The 18,674-nt window shown below is 43.0% G+C and overlaps 1 protein-coding gene across 10 annotated transcripts in view; it reads left to right on the plus strand.

Moving 5' to 3' along the window:
• LOC140135331 (CMP-N-acetylneuraminate-beta-galactosamide-alpha-2,3-sialyltransferase 4-like) overlaps positions 1–18,674 on the plus strand; it is a 106,383-nt gene that overhangs the window by 79,338 nt on the left and 8,371 nt on the right. For 7 of the 10 annotated variants that reach the window (XM_072156673.1, XM_072156672.1, XM_072156666.1 and 4 more), the window contains 5 exons: positions 7,324–7,411; positions 7,630–7,701; positions 8,744–8,841; positions 9,089–9,152; positions 13,432–13,527. In XM_072156673.1, the coding sequence (XP_072012774.1) occupies positions 7,324–7,411; positions 7,630–7,701; positions 8,744–8,841; positions 9,089–9,152; positions 13,432–13,527 (418 nt within the window). The remainder of the gene's footprint in view (positions 1–7,323; positions 7,412–7,629; positions 7,702–8,743; positions 8,842–9,088; positions 9,153–13,431; positions 13,528–18,674) is intronic. The other 3 variants (XM_072156667.1, XM_072156671.1, XM_072156676.1) reach the window with 1 other exon arrangement.

Consider the following 18,674-nt stretch of genomic DNA (forward strand, 5'->3'; position numbering starts at 1 on the left):
ACATCAGCCAGCGCACGCCCCCTGTATGATTTTTCCTACATTGCACAGCCGAGTTCCGCGCACGCGCACTGGCTGCTCTCAGCTGTGGCAATGCTTATCAGCGAGCAGGAAGCCAGGGAGCCGCGTGATGTAGGAAAGATGGAGGCGTGCGCTGGCTGATGTGCACAGAGGAGGGCGAGGACTCGAGCCGCGGTGATCCTCCCACGTGGAATCGCTGGGTTCTCCCTGGTTACCAGGCACAGAATAAAATGTGATTTTTTGCTTTTCTATGCATCGCCAGTGTTAGTTGATAAATGGGTGCCCTTAGGACTAAAGGGCTCTATGGGAACCTGTCTTAGTTTAATTTTTTGGAACAGCGGTGACAGGTTCCCTTTAAAGGAAACAAAAGAAGATGCATCAGTATATCATCAGATTTCATCTGCTCTTATGTTTATATAATATATATTTCTCAGGAGAAAATAACATCAATAAATATAACTAAAGATGAAATACTGATGTCTCTCTTTTAAATCCTCCCATAGAATCTTATTGGTGTATTAAGGAATGTTTTTTTTTTTGTACAAAGAAAAATATCTGTTGAACCATTAAAAGGAGGATTTTCATAGCCTCAAAGCTCTAATAGTAATATTCTTCATAGCAGAAGCAAAATAGTGATATATGATATTGAGAGATACGGTATCTATAAAGAAATAAATAAATAGAGAGATTCTCATAACAGGGATTCTTATAACAGATGAGCTTGTGGCTGTCGGCACTAGGTGCTGCCAGAGGTCTTGAGATCAGGTGTAATGCATTTTTCCACTCTGAATGGCAGGTTCTGAGTCTATTTATCATAGCCTTAACCTGTATTTGTGTACCGAGGACTTCACAGTGTGATTTCCCAATCACTGTGCGGTTCTAAACATTTGTATGGGGTGTGTTATGGCCAAACACTTACATGTGGCACACAGGTTATCTAGCACTGCTTTCACCCTTCAATGCTAAGGAAGCATCATCAATAGTTGACTTGCTGACGGTCGTTTTTGCACCAAGGGTGCCATACACATTTTGCATATACAGGCGGTCCCCTACTTAAGGACACCCGACTTACAGACAACCCATAATAAATTATAATATATATTGGCCTCTTCATGAATTATTAGAACAGTAATTTATGATTAGGGAGCATATGTATATAATTCATTATGAGGGTAATATATGTTATCATTTAGAATATGGGCTCAATGTGCATATTTACATCTACATACTGTATAAATAGAGCCCTGTGAGAGTAAGGAAATTGTTTGTAATAAAATATTAATAATTTAAACAGGCCACCAATAAAAATAATAAACTCACTTTTATGAAACCTGCTAGGCTGTATTCATATCTGCACTGTGATAATAACTGGAAAACCAGAAAAGAAAAACACCTGTGTCTTATGGATCAGTTCACGGACACATAATAGACCACAACGCTAACTATGATGGTGTTAGTAGAAGCAGGGTATAGCATGTTACTGCGCTGACTGGTGTAGCTGCTGTGCTGTTTTCTAAGGAAATTCTGATGGAACTTCCAACAGAGATAAGAACACAGACTCCTTCTGTGAAGGTTCTGTAAAGATAAAACTGAGAGTCCTCTTATAAATATTTATTTATGTGTAAGTTTCCACTGTAAAAGCAACGGCACACCCCAGATTTATTTAACACCACCAGCCCCTGACCCTTAAGGTTCTCAGATCAGTGAGCCATTAACACAGGATCTGCATTCTTCATTTCAGGATAAAAATAGATATGAAAGACGTAAAATAAACTACACTAACCAAATGCGAAAAGGAATTCTTCTTAAAGAGAAACTGCCATTTAAATTAACCCACCCAAATTGAATACGTCATTAAAAACTATGGTTAAAAAGCACTACCCTTATTCCTAAATGTCTTCTTCCTATGGCATGTTCTTTCCCAAAGTTAAAAAATTAGTTTGTAAATGTTCGTATATGTAACTCGCCTGATCTCAGTCCAATCACACTGAGTCCTGCATAGTAAATTTTACTTTTACTGCCCTGCCTCCTTCTTCCTGATTGAAGAGTCTCACTGCTAGGAAAGGCTGCTGTGTTAAACATTGAGAGAGAGTTCTGTTACATTATTGAACACTAATCTAAGGTCCTAATAGACTTGCAACGTCTACTCCATGTATGTATCTCATCACATAAAATCATAGTATGCCTCCATAGACTTCTACTCCTCCTCCATGGAAGTGATCTTGGATTTCATTTGATCAGATACATACTTGGGATAGACTATGTCGTAATTGTTAATTTACTGTACTTTAGCCTTGGGCTACAATAAACAGCCATAACAGTTATTACATGTGTCTGTAATTAAGCTTTGTTGTTAATCCTGGTTCTTCTGAAAATCCAACATTTTTAAAATCCAATTGTCACAGAGACCAAAGGAAATGTGTCTGGAGTTACAATTACACACAAATTCACCTTAAGAACAAACCTACATAGTACAAGTACAAATACAATAAATAAGTAGTGTGCCTGTCAATAAAGATTCATATTCAATAAATAAATAGATCATTTTATCTAGCTATAACCATAATAGTTTATGACTAGATGTACATAATTGCCAATTGAAATGCATAATCATATGTAATATGTACCGAAAGAAGACTAAAACTGACACAAGCAATATTCATAAGCTTGAAAGCTATCCTTAGTAATTTCTTCAAAAACAAGGCTTACAACAAGGGGAACTAACCCTGTATCTGTCAGCTAAAGATTCCAAAAGTAGATAGTGGAAGTTTTAGTGACCCAAACACTGTTCGTGAGCCTCTGTAAAAGGAGCATATGTCACCCACTGTATTGTTGATAGAATAGAATACGTGCCTGTATCTCTACTTACATTCTGGAATCAAGGGGCTGGCAGGAACACTAAGGCATATTTATCAAGCTGTCTGAAAGTCAGAATATTCTTAGTTGCTCATGGCAACCTATTACAGCTCAGCTTTAATTTTACCAGTGCTCATGAAAATTTAAAGGGGAACTTTAACCCCATAGCGCAATAAGACGTACCCTTACGTCTTACTGCGCATGGGGGAGTATGAAGAGGGCTCACGGGCTGAGCCCTCTTCATACTCACCGGGCATTTGCTTCATAATGAAGCAAACGCCCGTCGCTAACACCCGCGATCGGTGCTTGCACCGATCGCTGGTGTTAACCCTTTGATCGCCGCCGGCAAAGCTGCCGGCGGCATTAAAGAGCCGGCGGCGCGTGGGCGCCGCCATCTTGGTTCCGATCGTCACTCACCGGGGAGCGCCGATCCGTTGCCATGACAGCCTGGGATCACACAAAGATCCGAGGCTGTCATGATCGAGGCTATCTATTACAATGTGCGATCTGCACATTGTAATAGATGGTATGCAAAATCCCCATATACTGCCATACTGTAGTATGGCAGTATATGGTAGGATCAATCAGACGACCTAGGGTTAAAGTACCCTAGGGAGTCTGAAAAATAGTAAAAAAAAAAAATAAAAAAAAGTAAAAAAAAAAAAAATTATATTAAAAAAACATAAAAATTCAAATCACCCCCCTTTCCCTAGAACTGATATAAATATAAATAAACCGTAAAAATCATAAACACATTAGGTATCGCCGCGTCCGAAAATGCCCAATCTATCAAAATATAATAACCGTTTTTCACTGCGTTTAACCCCGTAGCGGAAAATAGCGCCCGAAGTCGCAAATGGCATTTTTTTTGCAATTTTGAAAAATAGAAAAAATTCTATAAAAAGTGATCAAAAGGTCGCACAGTCCTACAAAATAGAAGCATTGAAAACGTCATCAGAAGTCGCAAAAAATGACACCACTCACAGCTCCATACACCAAAGTATGAAAAAGTTATTAGCGCAAGAACACGGCAAAATGAAGTATTTTTTTTTCTGTACAGGAGGTTTTAATTTTTGTAAATGTATGAAAACATTATAAAACTTATCCAAATTTGGTATCCTCGTGATCGTATTGACCCATTGAATGAAATAGACCTGTCATTTGGGGCGCACAGTGAAAGCTGTAAAAACCAAGCCCACAAGAAATGGCGCAAATGTGTTTTTTCATCATTTTCACTGCATTTAGAATTTTTTTCCTGCTTCCCAGTACACGGCATGGAATATTTAATACCATCACTACGAAGTGCAATTTGTTACGCAGAAAATAAGCCATCACATAGCTCTGTACACGGAAAAATAAAAAAGTTATAGATTTTTGAAGGTGGGGAGTGAAAAATAAAAACGCAAAAACGAAAAAGGGCCTGGTCCTTAAGAGGTTAATTGGTTGCCGTGAGCAACTAAGAATATTCTGTCTTTCAGACACCTTGATAAATCTGCCCCACTCTGTTTTGTGTCCGGTTCGGCTTCCGGGGTTTATATACTTGCGGGGGAATCATGTGCAGTGGAGAGAATGCACAGACTGGAGTAGTGGAGTTGCAATTGGAATCATAGTATAAGCATTGCTGGAGCCAAGAAAATGGAAGTAAGAAGGCTAACTGCAGTGGTATCCCTTTATGCCTGAAATGAAATAAAATAAAACAACCTGATCAAACATGAAAAGGCTAGAAGAGCATAGAAGAAGATAAAAAGCAAATGTACTATAGGGGGGGAAGTGTTCATTGGAAAAATAAGTATAAATAAGTAAACTTCTATGGTTCACTGGATGGATGAAACAGTCGAATAAGTAGTTAAAGTAGAGATAGAATCAAAAGGACCATGATATAATGAGGAAATCAACTATTAAAAAAAAAACAAAAAAGCACCTACAAATACTTACCTGTGCTCCTCTTCATTTTGAACCTGGTGCTTGTCTCCTGTAAGCTTGACATGCCGAGATTATCTAGAAAAGATAAAAACAGCATGGAGCGCGGGGACAATATGTCCGTCGCTTCGGGCTGCTAATTATGCAGGCCTTGCACCTCCCTCTCCTATGCTGGGAGATGGAGGTGATGTCACGCAAGAGGAATGAATTCACTTCTCCTGCATGATGCATTCCTCTCCCATGTTGGAGAAGTAAGTCATGAAGAGTGCCTGCATAAATAGCAGCCCAAAGTGCCAGACATCTTGTCCCCATACTCTACTGCTGCTTTTTATAACTCTCTTTTCTAGGTGAGAGGAGCGGAGGTGAGTATCTTAAGGTGTTAATTTATTTTTTTAACTGGCTGATTTCCTTTGACGATCAGTATTTGATAGAATAATAACCATAATAACATGTGGCTAAGTCAACTTCCAGTCTATGTTGTAAACTTTTTGTGGCTATAACATTAGACCCTTTCCATAGACTCATTTAAACACATGGGCACATGGAATTTAATTTAAAGATCCAATAGTTTTCCCTGAGTTGTCTAATCAATCCGGGTGGTCTTTAGGGATCTGTTCTATTGGTATAAGTGACAGACTAATAAAGTTGCAGTTAAAATAAGCATGGCACATCTGCAGACACTATGTAGTTGATAACCTGTCTTGATTTTGTTCCGATGGGTTTCACCCTATCTGTTAGGGTTTATGATGTTATGCCCTTGTATTGCAATAAGCAGGGGCATTCAAGTAGATTGACTACTTAGTCAGAGTTAAGGAACAAGCTAATCTTAAATTGCTTGCCTGTTGAACATTGACCACTATTACAACGAAAGGTCCTCTTGAGGTCTGGAAAAATCATAGATTGGATAAGGTTGGATTTGTGCTGAGGCTTAAGTAATTTTGTGGGTGCCATAATAATTTTTAAAGTGAGGGCTCAACTAAACGTAAGTTGGGGTTGAACGGAGAGGGATTTAGTGAGGTGAGGGTTTCTTAGAAGAATGGGCCAGTATTTTGTACATTACAGATCTATTAGTCTTATGGTTAGAGGTATACTTGATGATGAAGTTGAGTCTTCTAGTTTTTCTGTATCTGGATGGATTTTTGGGGATAAATAGCCTTTCTGAGAAAGACTATTGGTCTTGATATAGGAGTCTTTTAGCGGGAGGGGAGCGAGGTGGGTAGAGACTAGATCAAAAAACTCCACCAGTTCTGACATGGTCTACCAGTTCTACCAGTTTGTGCCCGTATTTACCAAGAGGCCAGAGACTCTTAGGAAATATGGACGCTGTAGCACCAGCAGGGGGGTGGGTGAAGGATCTTAAGTTTGGCGTTCTAAACGCCAGTCATAATATATTCCCCCTCTGTGTTTTAGATGCATTTGCAACAACCCCCACAGGGGCCTAGACTTTCTTCGGGTGGCTGTAGACAGTCAAGGCCTAGAATACCGGAGTGGCTATCTTATGTGGCCTTGGGCACGCTATGATCACGTTGCTTGGTATTGGGATCGGAGGACAGGCCTGCAGCCTGGCAGGTCTCCAGCAGGTGGTGTGTGCAAGCAAAATAGAGGGAGAAGCAAATGCAATAGGTTTCTCCCTGGGTCAACCCCTCAGGTGTATGTAGAAGTCCTTGGATGATGAAGGATGGGGAGCCCATGATGGTGAAGCAGCCTGATCCAGGGATCACATGGAGGCACGTTGTGCAAATCAACTAACGGTTCTTTCTTGTAACGTGAACGGCAGGCAATGGCCTAACATCAGCAGCAGGTTCAGCATGCTGGAAAGCTGGTAGGAGATAGCTAGTCTGCATTAAGGGTTGCTCACAGGCTGGGAATAACTTCCGGCTGGGCTGGATAAGATGGAGCCAGAGATGGACAGGTCCGGACAGTGGACCTCTGCTCTAGCCTAGTCTCCTGACAGGCTACAGGTATCAGGCAGCAGGCCTGAGACACCTATGCTTCCTGGTAGTGTGACATTGGCTTCTGCAACACAGGCAGGTTCTGCACTCTGCTCTGCTTCTAGAATACTCTAGTGAGGTGGCAGCACTCTCCAATCAGCTTCCAGCTTGGTTAACAATAAGAACACAGCATATCATTGTTTACAGACAATAGATATGTTAATTCTTGCCCTCCTAGGCAGTAGTTCCAGCCGCAATTACAAAGTTCCCAACTTTTGGCGACCACCACGTCAGGTGATCAGTCTCCCTAGGCTTCTCCGTACATAGAGATGGCACTATTTGCCACCCTATGTATCGGCAGGGTTGTTGCACATTACTGGTTAAGCATTGACAAAATAGTTTTGAGCAGAATACTTCATTAAGAGAATTAAATTACTTTAAGTTCTTGACTTTAGAGGGGATTGATCTTTCTTCTCCCAGTATACATATGGACTCTTTGGGTTGTAGGGTTTGTGTGTTTTGCAGTTTTGGGTTTTCTCGTTTACTTTTCCTTTCAGTGTTACAATGTATAAGTGCTGTCTGCTTTGTATGTTGTCAGCAGGATGGAGAGCCGGTGCTGCCTTCCTCACTGTTATGTTCTGTTTTGGGATGCTGTGGTACCTACATGTAGACTCCTACATACCAAGGTAGGTTCCGCACCATACTTAGTGGATTTTATTATTATGTATCTCGAGCACATAACGTGAATATATAATTTAATACGTTCTGCTTTCATAATATTTAGTATATACATTTAGCATTGATCTGGTTAACCTCCAGGTGCAAGCGTTTCATAGTGTGGCCATCCTGTGTATCCTTCATTTTGTATTGTACCGAACATTAATATCGTCTTCTTTTTCGTCAGACCTTATGTTAATGTCGGAGCCATTTGCACTCCAGGTGCTGTTGCTTCTAAAGCAGCTTCTTTGATCACCAAGTAAGTGTCTGATAGCTGTCACTACAACCATTCATCTCGCACAATCTTTTCTCCTAGCACACAGTCATCTTTACACACAGTATACAGCCAACTTCCACTATGAAGGCAGATGCAGTCGACATGTGAAAAAGATGGGCTGCCCACAGCTGCTATTTTACCGTGCAACCGAACTGTTAATAAGTCGAGCACGTCCTAGACTTAACCATTTTTTACGGATCAGTCATAGGGGGTATTAATCATGGCACTTCTATGCCACAAAACTTAATGTAGAAGCCATAAAATAATTGCAAATGCTGGTGTGTCACTAGCACTTGCGATTATTTTCTGCTTTCCACCACCTCCACGCAAGCGGGCATGAGCAGCGGGAGTGAGGGCGAGGCCAGTGGGACAGGACGCCCTGCACTGACTTCTCACACGTAAAACCCTGCGTAGCAACACGCCAACTGAAGCCTCTTGACATGTCCGTTTGCGCTGGAGAGGCCCCATACTCTCTAATTAAAACTTCAGTTTTTCAAAGCCTAGAAGCCTAGATTCAGCAGTTTTGACTGCAGTTAGACTGCACTTAACCATCCTCTTATAAAGCACACAGTCATGTGCTTGTACAACACACAGCTATTCTCATGAACTGTATAGCTCACAGCTATCTGCTGGTATAATACATAGCCATGCTCATTGTATGGTAAAACATGTATTCATTCTCATGTATAGCACAAACCATCTGCTAGTACAAAACATAGCCATTCTTATGTATTGGACACAACCATCTAATGGTAAATCTTGTATCCATTCTCGTGTATAGCACACAACAATCATCTAGTACAAAACATAGCTTTTCTTATGTGTAGTACACAACTATCTAATGGTAAAACTTGTATCCATTCTCATATATATATCATACAACCGTCTGCTGTTAAAACATGTAGCCATTCATATGTATAGCACACAACCATCTGCTGGTAAAACACATAGCCATTCTCATGTATACAGTTGCGCAACCATCCTCCTAATTTGCCTTGTAATATGCTCTTATTTCCATCCGCAGTTACTCAAGGAATCACCCCGTTTTCCTGCAGCTTAGTGATTATTTCTGGGTGAAGAATGAGTCTGTCTATCCTTTACCGTATGGAACAAAGGGAAGTGGTAAGAGCAAAGTTGAGATTAGGAACTAATGGGGGTACAGATATAAGATTGAACGTTGTGCTGCAAGTCTTTTGGCAGTAGAATCGGAGAAATGTGATTATGTGATTATTTGTGCAGATCCAGTGATTACATTACATGAGCCATGTAGTGCTATGACTATCACATGTGTTATCCCCAAATGGAGTCCATATGGTAAATGTCTTTTATTCACATGTATTTACTGATAGTTAACTATTTTTTTTTTCAGAGGAACTACTAACAAAATTTCTTGCACTGTCAAACCAATACCATGTACCACCAGAAATAGAAAGGTAAAACAACGACGCACACTATGACATGATTATGCAACTTCATCTACTTTTACTAACTATTAAAGGAGATTGTACATAGGGGGTGATAAGACTGTATGAGAAGAGAAGATAAGATAATCCTCTATTAGTCCCACAGTGGGGAAATCCACAAGATTCACAGGAGATGAAGGACCTAGAAGGGAAACGAGTAGGAGCGAGAAGGGAAATTCACAAGAGATGAGGAGCTGTGGGAGGCAGTGAAAGAGAAGTGAAGGCTGGTTATATAGAGGGGATGAGCTGGAGGAGGCTGTGGAGGAGAAGTGGAGGCTGGTTATACACAGGGGATAAGGAGCTGGAGAAGGCTGTGCAGGAGGACTGGAGGCTGGTTATACAGAGGGGATGAGGAGGTGGTGGAGGCTGTGCAGGAGGACTGGAGGCTGGTTATACACAGGGGATGAGGAGCTGGAGGAGGCTGTGCAGGAGAAGTGGAGGCTGGTTATACACAGGGGATGAGGAGCTGGAGGAGGCTGTGCAGGAAAAGTGGAGGCTGGTTATACACAGGGGATGAGGAGCTGGAGGAGGCTGTGCAGGAGAAGTGGGGGCTGGTTATACACAGGGGATGAGGAGCTGGAGGGAGCTGTGCAGGAGAAGTGGAGGCTGGTTATACACAGGATGAGGAGGTGGAGGAGGCTGTGCAGGAGAAGTGGAGGCTGGTTATACAGAGGGGATGAGGAGCTGGAGGAGGCTATGCAGGAGAAGTGGAGGCTGGTTATACACAGGGGATGAGGAGGTGGAGGAGGCTGTGCAGGAGAAGTGGAGGCTGGTTATACACAGGGGATGAGGAGGTGGAGGAGGCTGTGCAGGAGAAGTGGAGGCTGGTTATACACAGGGGATGAGGTGGAGGAGGCTGTGCAGGAGAAGTGGAGGCTGGTTATATAGAGGGGATGAGGAGGTGGAGGAGGCTGTGCAGGAGAAGTGGAGGCTGGTTATACACAGGGGATGAGGAGCTGGAGGAGGCTGTGCAGGAGAAGTGGGGGCTGGTTATACACAGGGGATGAGGAGCTGGAGGAGGCTGTGCAGGAGGACTGGAGGCTGGTTATACACAGGGGATGAGGAGCTGGAGGAGGCTGTGCAGGAGAAGTGGGGGCTGGTTATACACAGGGGATGAGGAGCTGGAGGGAGCTGTGCAGGAGAAGTGGAGGCTGGTTATACAGAGGGGATGAGGAGCTGGTGGAGGCTGTGCAGGAGAAGTGGAGGCTGGTTATACACAGGGGATAAGGAGCTGGAGGAGGCTGTGCAGGAGGACTGGAGGCTGGTTATACACAGGGGATGAGGAGCTGGAGGAGGCTGTGCAGGAGAAGTGGGGGCTGGTTATACACAGGGGATGAGGAGCTGGAGGGAGCTGTGCAGGAGAAGTGGAGGCTGGTTTTACAGAGGGGATGAGGAGCTGGAGGAGGCTGTGCAGGAGAAGTGGAGGCTGGTTATACACAGGGGATGAGGAGCTGGAGGGAGCTGTGCAGGAGAAGTGGAGGCTGGTTATACATGGGATGAGAAGGTGGAGGAGGCTGTGCAGGAGAAAAGGAGGCTGGTTATACACAGGGGATGAGGAGGTAGAGGAGGCTGTGCAGGAGAAGTGGAGGCTGGTTATACAGAGAGGATGAGGAGGTGGAGGAGGCTGTGCAGGAGAAGTGAAGGCTGGTTATACAGAGGGGATGAGGAGCTGGAGGAGGCTGTGCAGGAGAAGTGGAGGCTGGTTATACACAGGGGATGAGGAGGTGGAGGAGGCTGTGCAGGAAAAGTGGAGGCTGGTTATACAGAGGGGATGAGGAGCTGGAGGAAGCTGTGCAGGAGAAGTGGAGGCTGGTTATAGACAGGGGATGAGGAGGTGGGGGAGGCTGTGCAGGAGAAGTGGAGGCTGGTTATACAGAGGGGATGAGGAGCTGGAGGAGGCTGTGCAGGAGAAGTGGGGGCTGGTTATACACAGGGGATGAGGAGGTGGAGGAGGCTGTGCAGGAGAAGTGGAGGCTGGTTATACAGAGGGGATGAGGAGGTGGATGAGGCTGTGCAGGAGAAGTGGAGGCTGGTTATACACAGGGGATGAGGTGGAGGAGGCTGTGCAGGAGAAGTGGAGGCTGGTTATGCACAGGGGATGAGGAGCTGGAGGAGGCTGTGCAGGAGAAGTGGGGGCTGGTTATACACAGGGGATGAGGAGCTGGAGGAGGCTGTGCAGGAGAAGTGGAGGCTGGTTATACACAGGGAATGAGGAGGTGGAGGAGGCTGTGCAGGAGAAGTGGAGGTTGGTTATACAGAGGGGATGAGGAGGTGGAGGAGGCTGTGCAGGAGAAGTGGAGGCTGGTTATACACAGGGGATGAGGAGGTGGAGGAGGCTGTGCAGGAGAAGTGGAGGCTGGTTATACACAGGGGATGAGGAGGTGGAGGAGGCTGTGCAGGAGAAGTGGAGGCTGGTTATACACAGGGGATGAGGAGGTGGAGGAGGCTGTGCAGGAGAAGTGGAGGCTGGTTATACAGAGGGGATGAGGAGCTGGAGGAGGCTGTGCAGGAGAAGTGGGGGCTGGTTATACACAGGGGATGAGGAGGTGGAGGAGGCTGTGCAGGAGAAGTGGAGGCTGGTTATACAGAGGGGATGAGGAGGTGGAGGAGGCTGTGCAGGAGAAGTGGAGGCTGGTTATACACAGGGGATGAGGTGGAGGAGGCTGTGCAGGAGAAGTGGAGGCTGGTTATACAGAGGGGATGAGGAGCTGGAGGAGGCTGTGCAGGAGAAGTGGGGGCTGGTTATACACAGGGGATGAGGAGCTGGAGGAGGCTGTGCAGGAGAAGTGGAGGCTGGTTATACACAGGGAATGAGGAGGTGGAGGAGGCTGTGCAGGAGAAGTGGAGGTTGGTTATACAGAGGGGATGAGGAGGTGGAGGAGGCTGTGCAGGAGAAGTGGAGGCTGGTTATACACAGGGGATGAGGAGGTGGAGGAGGCTGTGCAGGAGAAGTGGAGGCTGGTTATACACAGGGGATGAGGAGGTGGAGGAGGCTGTGCAGGAGAAGTGGAGGCTGGTTATACACAGGATGAGGAGGTGGAGGAGGCTGTGCAGAAGTGGAGGCTGGTTATACACAGGGGATGAGGTGGAGGAGGCTGTGCAGGAGAAGTGGAGGCTGGTTATATAGAGGGGATGAGGAGGTGGAGGAGGCTGTGCAGGAGAAGTGGAGGCTGGTTATGCACAGGGGATGAGGAGCTGGAGGAGGCTGTGCAGGAGAAGTGGGGGCTGGTTATACACAGGGGATGAGGAGCTGGAGGAGGCTGTGCAGGAGAAGTGGAGGCTGGTTATACACAGGGAATGAGGAGGTGGAGGAAGCTGTGCAGGAGAAGTGGAGGTTGGTTATACAGAGGGGATGAGGAGGTGGAGGAGGCTGTGCAGGAGAAGTGGAGGCTGGTTATACACAGGGGATGAGGAGGTGGAGGAGGCTGTGCAGGAGAAGTGGAGGCTGGTTATACACAGGGGATGAGGAGGTGGAGGAGGCTGTGCAGGAGAAGTGGAGCCTGGTTATACACAGGGGATGAGGAGGTGGAGGAGGCTGTGCAGGAGAAGTGGAGGCTGGTTATACACAGGGGATGAGGAGGTGGAGGAGGCTGTGCAAGAGAAGTGGAGGCTGGTTATACACAGGGGATGAGGAGGTGGAGGAGGCTATTCAGATGAAGTAGAGGCTGGTTATACACAGGGGATGAGGAGCTAGTGGAGGCTGGTTATATTTAGGGATACCATACTTGAGAAGTGGAGACTGGTTATACAGAGGGGTTGAGGGGCTGGAAGAGGTTGTGCAGAAAAAGTGGAAACTGGAGATACAGAGGGAATAAGGAGCTGGGGGAGGCTGGTATTGAGGGATACCATACTTGAGAAGTGGAGACTGGTTATACTAGTAGACCTGTATTTGCTCATGTACATTGCACAGATGTGTATAACCACAAGGATATTTATATGTGTTCTTCCTAAAGTAAGGTGCATCTTATAGTGCAAAAAATTTTGTATACATTTTGTATAAATATTTAACATAGAAAACTAAACCTTTTATGTTAAAATCTCTTTACATGAGTTATGTTGATGCCATCTACTGACAGTTATGTGGAACTGAATGTACAATATGTAATTATGTTCCCGCTGCAGAGACAAGGGCAGGATATATTCCCTGAAGAGCATTCCCAATGACATCTGTTAGACACAATTAGAATTGTTTTAGTGAATACACTGCTAATTTATAATAACACAGCAATGTTACTGTTACCATGTCCAGGTTGCGGTGTAGACGGTGTATAGTGGTGGGAAATGGACATCGGCTTAAAAACAGCTCTCTGGGTGAAGTCATTAATAAATATGACGTTGTGATCAGGTAAGATCATTGTCATTGTAACAGTAACCACTATACAACAGAAAATAAATGACAGACCTAGTATTGGAGTATATAAAACTATGGATGGATGGTAGTGCATAAGTGTATGGTCCAACAAAGGCCAGCATTAGTAGTGGCTGCTGAGCCCAGGTTCACATGAAGAAGTTGTACTTCTGTGAAATAGATTACACATATATCAGAGAAATACAAAAGAAAGTAAACCTGTTTACGTACAAGATTGGGTTCTGCAGGTTAGTTTTTAACTTGAATTTGTATGTAAGTCAGAACTGTATATTTTATCATTGTCAAATTTTTTTGGGCTCTGTGACAATTGGATTTGAAAAATGTTGGGTTGTCATAAGAACCAGGATTCACAATAAATCTTCATTACAGACAACTCTGATAACTGTTATAGCTCCTTATTGTAGCCTATGGCTAAAATACAGTAAATTACCAACATCCAGAGGTCCGTTTTTAACTAGGGGTTGTCTGTAAGTCAGGTATTCTTAAGTAGCGGATCGCCTGTATGTCCATATTGGTTTATACTGGCACCGCCCTGGGTCACCTACCTTCTCTATTTGTAAGTTCTGTATTTAACAACAGGGTAGGGTTTAGATCACGCGCTGTTGCTTTTGTGTTAAATCCCCCAAATAATTGACTTCTATTGTACATCAGGGAAAACAGTTCAATCCACTTTTACAGACAGGCAGTCTGTAAATAATAACGACTCTGGGTACTGATCCATTAAGAAGTACTGCATTTGGTGCCGTGCGTGGTGTCCGTTAACAAAAACTTCACTCGTTTCCTTTGTCATGGGCATGAGCCCTAAGTTTCACATGAAATTTGTGCATGTTCTCTTGATTTTTTTTATTTTAACCCATAGCTTTACTAAATGCAATACTTTTTAAGGGAACAATGCCCACTGCAAACATTATTTTAATGGACCTTGCAAACGATCCATTAAAAAGTAGAGCATGAACTGTTTTTACAGCTCATCATAGAAGATAACAAACTGAAGTAAATCAACTGTAAAAAACTGACATTAATGTCCATTTTTCATAGCCACATTTTTCCATGTTCATGTGAAGGTACAGTCAGAATATTCACCCAGGAGAATAAAGGGTTTGACATTTCCACTGAATTACAGTATATTCTACCATAGACATATCTGAAATAAAGAAATGATTAATATACATAAATGTAATGGGAACTTACAGTAAGTCCATCTATGAATAATGCCCTATAAATCAACCATTTGAAACCTTTTTTTTGTTTCATCAAGTTTTACTTCTTTCAAATATATACATGTATTTACATCAATTCATTTTCATTTTCTTAAATCTTCTTATATATTATAACAATTTTTCGGCTAGTGTACGTACGTCCTAGTGAGTGTGCTATCACATGAACTTTAAAGATATAAAGAAATTCACCTCATTTGGCGTTCTAGTAGTTTTTTTTCCCTTCGCAATACTCACATGTTTGGAGGCCCCAGGGCTGAGACTGCCTTGTCTCTGACTGTTGGACAGAGTGGTATCGTCCACCTGCTGTGACGTTTCAAGGGACACGCCCCCTTCCTCAGACGTCTCAGAAAATGAATTGATGTAAATACATGTATTTATTTGAAAGAAGTAAAACTTGATGAAACAAAAAAAAGGTTTCAAATGGTTGATTTATAGGGCATTATTCATAGATGCGTTTATTTGGTGGACCAGGAGATCCCAGAAGCCCTAGACCTAAGATTCACTAAAATACCTCTGTATCTTATTATCAAATACGTCTGTCCAACTTACAGTAAGTCTGCATATCTTTGCTGTAAAGAGACTATAAACATGTATTAGATGGGGAAAGTTCCCTCCAGGGTTCATTCATAGACTGCGTACAAGAGCAGAACTGCTAATCCCAATGCATCAAGCTCCTAGCCAATGCTTCTTTAGTAAATATTTGCATTCGACAGAAGCCAATAAAATCATTTATCTTTATTTCTTATTTTGTAACTGTATTGTTTAGTGTTTTATGGAAGACTGTAATGTTATTGAGAAGACAAACATACTGTTTGCTTTACAGTTTTATATCAGTCATATCCTTTTATTGTGTTCACATGAAGCTTTTCCATTTATTGCACTTATAAAAATGCATTCAGATTAGTTCTGTAAATAGCTACGGTAGTCACTACATCATCGCAAACATTAGGTTTTTGTCAAAAGCTGTGTCTCCAATATCCGCATGTTTTCAATGGAGAGGGGGCATAGTCGCTCCCATGCCACCACTGACCCTATGGTGGGGCATATTTATCAGGACCTCTGTGACACGCCAGAGGCCCTGAAATAATCTCAAATGCTAGCTTATTGCTAGCACTTGCGGTTATTTGCCCCGATCCGCCACCTTCACGCCAGTGGGGCGTGAAGGGGGGGGGAGTGGGCCGTCACGGGGCGTTACTGTCCCCACTCCGGCACACTCGCTGCTGCCAGCGACTTTTCATATCTGCCTGGCGTAGGATAAACGCTGCGCAGCCGGCTGCCCCGATACATCAAGACGCGGAAGCCTATTGATGTATGCTGCTGCAAACATGCAGCAGCAGGGCTATCGTAAATAAATAAATAGATAAATATGCCCCTATATATCTATCTAAAATTGAAAAAAGTGTAGGCAGCAGTCCAAAAATCCAAAATTCCAAAGGGTGAAGTTTATTGAAACAGTGGCAACGTTTTGGTGTGAACCACCTTCAATTTAGAAACAGATTTATACATATAAAATTGATACATATTTATATATTTCTATAAAAAGTAGTCACCACATATATTGTAGTGCAAAATATATACACGGAACCGGTTAAGTGTCTTTTTAATCATCAAAATCTCCTGGTAGCATGCTCCGATAAAGCCAGATAAAAATGCGCATAACAAATCCACAAGGACGGGATGCCTTGAGGGACTAGAAGACTACATACAGCTCCTGTCACACTATATAATATTCTTCTACAGAGATCTTCGGATGTTTTGGATCCATCCAGGACCATTGGTTGAGCTCTTCCCACGGATAAGGGGCTGCATTCGTTTGAATTTTTATTTGCAAAATATATACACACTGGGACATTTTGTATCCCTAAAGTGCGCATAGTAATGTATCGGTGTGAATAGGTGTTTAAATAACCTCTATTGGGTCAGGGCGTGCCTCTATCTGTTTTACATCCCACGTCAGTGGATCAAATGTATCGGCATCTGTGCAGTCCCAATACACCCGCGCCAAAAACCTCACGCACATGAACTGAGATCCATAGACGCTCGGTGCCATGTTTGTAAACGGCAAAACCATGTAGTGTCTTAAAAATTAGGCCCATAAGAAGAAAAATGAATGAAAATTATAAATGTGGCCTCCGTTTGACAGGAAAACCATGGGAAATATGTAAAAAGTACCCAGCAGGATATGCAATGTAAATTCACCTCGCAAGCATATCGTTCCATTGCTATTAAAGGGGAATACATGGTATTGGGATTAATTTAGAGCGTTTATTAAAATTGTGTCAGATTGCATAGAAATATATAGAATGCGTATGCAACACTTATTGAGGGCTAAACTGCACATGCACTTCAGAAAATAAGTCACTCTTAAAGGGGAAGTAGCCCATCCTGAATGCCAAATAATGCAAACCACCATGTGTGTGGGTGTGTACAAATATGAATGTGGGAAGCGAGAGACCATTTAAGGTGGCTGTGCTTTATCCCCAAAGTTGGTGACTTTAGTGCGTGTCGTAGACCATTTATGATGGTCACCCTACCAGCACAAAGTCAACCTAAAGACTGGTCACATACAACTGGACATAGAAACACCCAAGTCAAATTATTGACCCACATGTGGAGCAAAAATGGCAACAAGATCAGTAGCACAAACAAATATGTAATACAAATATGAATATTTAATGTCAATCGGTGGTCACACATCCAAAAATGTCTATTCCAACATGGCAAAAATATACAAATGAGTGGAAAGTGAAGATGCAAGTACATGAAGGAAAGAACATCTGTCCCAAAGTGTTCCATGGCTTGTTTAGATATATGATCTGCAAAAGAGAGATTCCAATTAATGTACAATAAGAATTAAGATAAACACTTGTCTTACGTTGAGGAATATACAGAATATAAGGGAAATCTCCAATATCTTGCATAGGTGCTGCATAATTTTATAGAATACTCTCCAAATTGAAGTCCATGTTCAACCCATTGGGTTGTAGGATATTTAAACAGAAGATCCAATTTAGTTATTTGGTTCTCGATAGCTTCTTATGATCTCCGCGTCTCAGGGGTGGTATATGGTCTGTGAGCACACACTTAAGTTGGCCTTCGGTATGTCCCTTTTCTGCGAAGTACCTAGATAGGGGTTAGTCAAGTCGTTTTTTATGGACTGTGTAACAGTGAACCTAGTTTTGAAGTCTAATGTGGTCTCTCCTATGTATGCCAGGTCACATGGGCATTTTAACAAATAAATCACGTGGTTGCTATTACAGTCCAAGTAATGTTTGATTTTAAATTCCTTGTTGTTATGTCTAAAGGTTTCTCCTTTTAACATATGTGGACAATTGACGCATGTTCTGCACAGAAAGCTTCCAGTGCGCCTCTTGTCCCATAGACCTGACTGTATGTGTGTCTTCAATGGGCCCACATCAGCCTTGACTACAATGTCCTTGATAATTTTGGATCGCCTATAAGAAATGAGTAGGGAATTATTGAATTCAACAATATAAGTTTTTAGAATCGACCAATGTTTTTTATGACCCTCTTTTAGTTTTACTCTCCAAAAGTTCCTCCCTCTTTTTGTTGTCCACAACCTCTCTATTTTTACAAATAACTTTTTTGGGGTTACCCCGTCTCAAGAATTTTTTCTCCGTATTCAGTAGATCCCTCTATAAATCAATTGGCTCACTAGATATTCTTTTGACTCTGAACAGTTGGCTCAGGGGTAATTAGTTAACCATGGACCTAGGGTGACTGCTCTCATATCTGAGAAGATTATTTCTGTCTGTAGGTTTTGTATACAGACTTGTTGAAAGACCCTTATCTGTAATCTTAACTGTTACCTCCAAAAATTGGATGATATCGCTTGAATGTAGCATGGTGAATTTGATGTCTTGATCAATACTGTTCAGGTAT

Source organism: Engystomops pustulosus, chromosome 6 (genome assembly GCF_040894005.1).
Source record: "Engystomops pustulosus chromosome 6, aEngPut4.maternal, whole genome shotgun sequence".
NCBI lineage: Eukaryota > Metazoa > Chordata > Amphibia > Anura > Leptodactylidae > Engystomops > Engystomops pustulosus.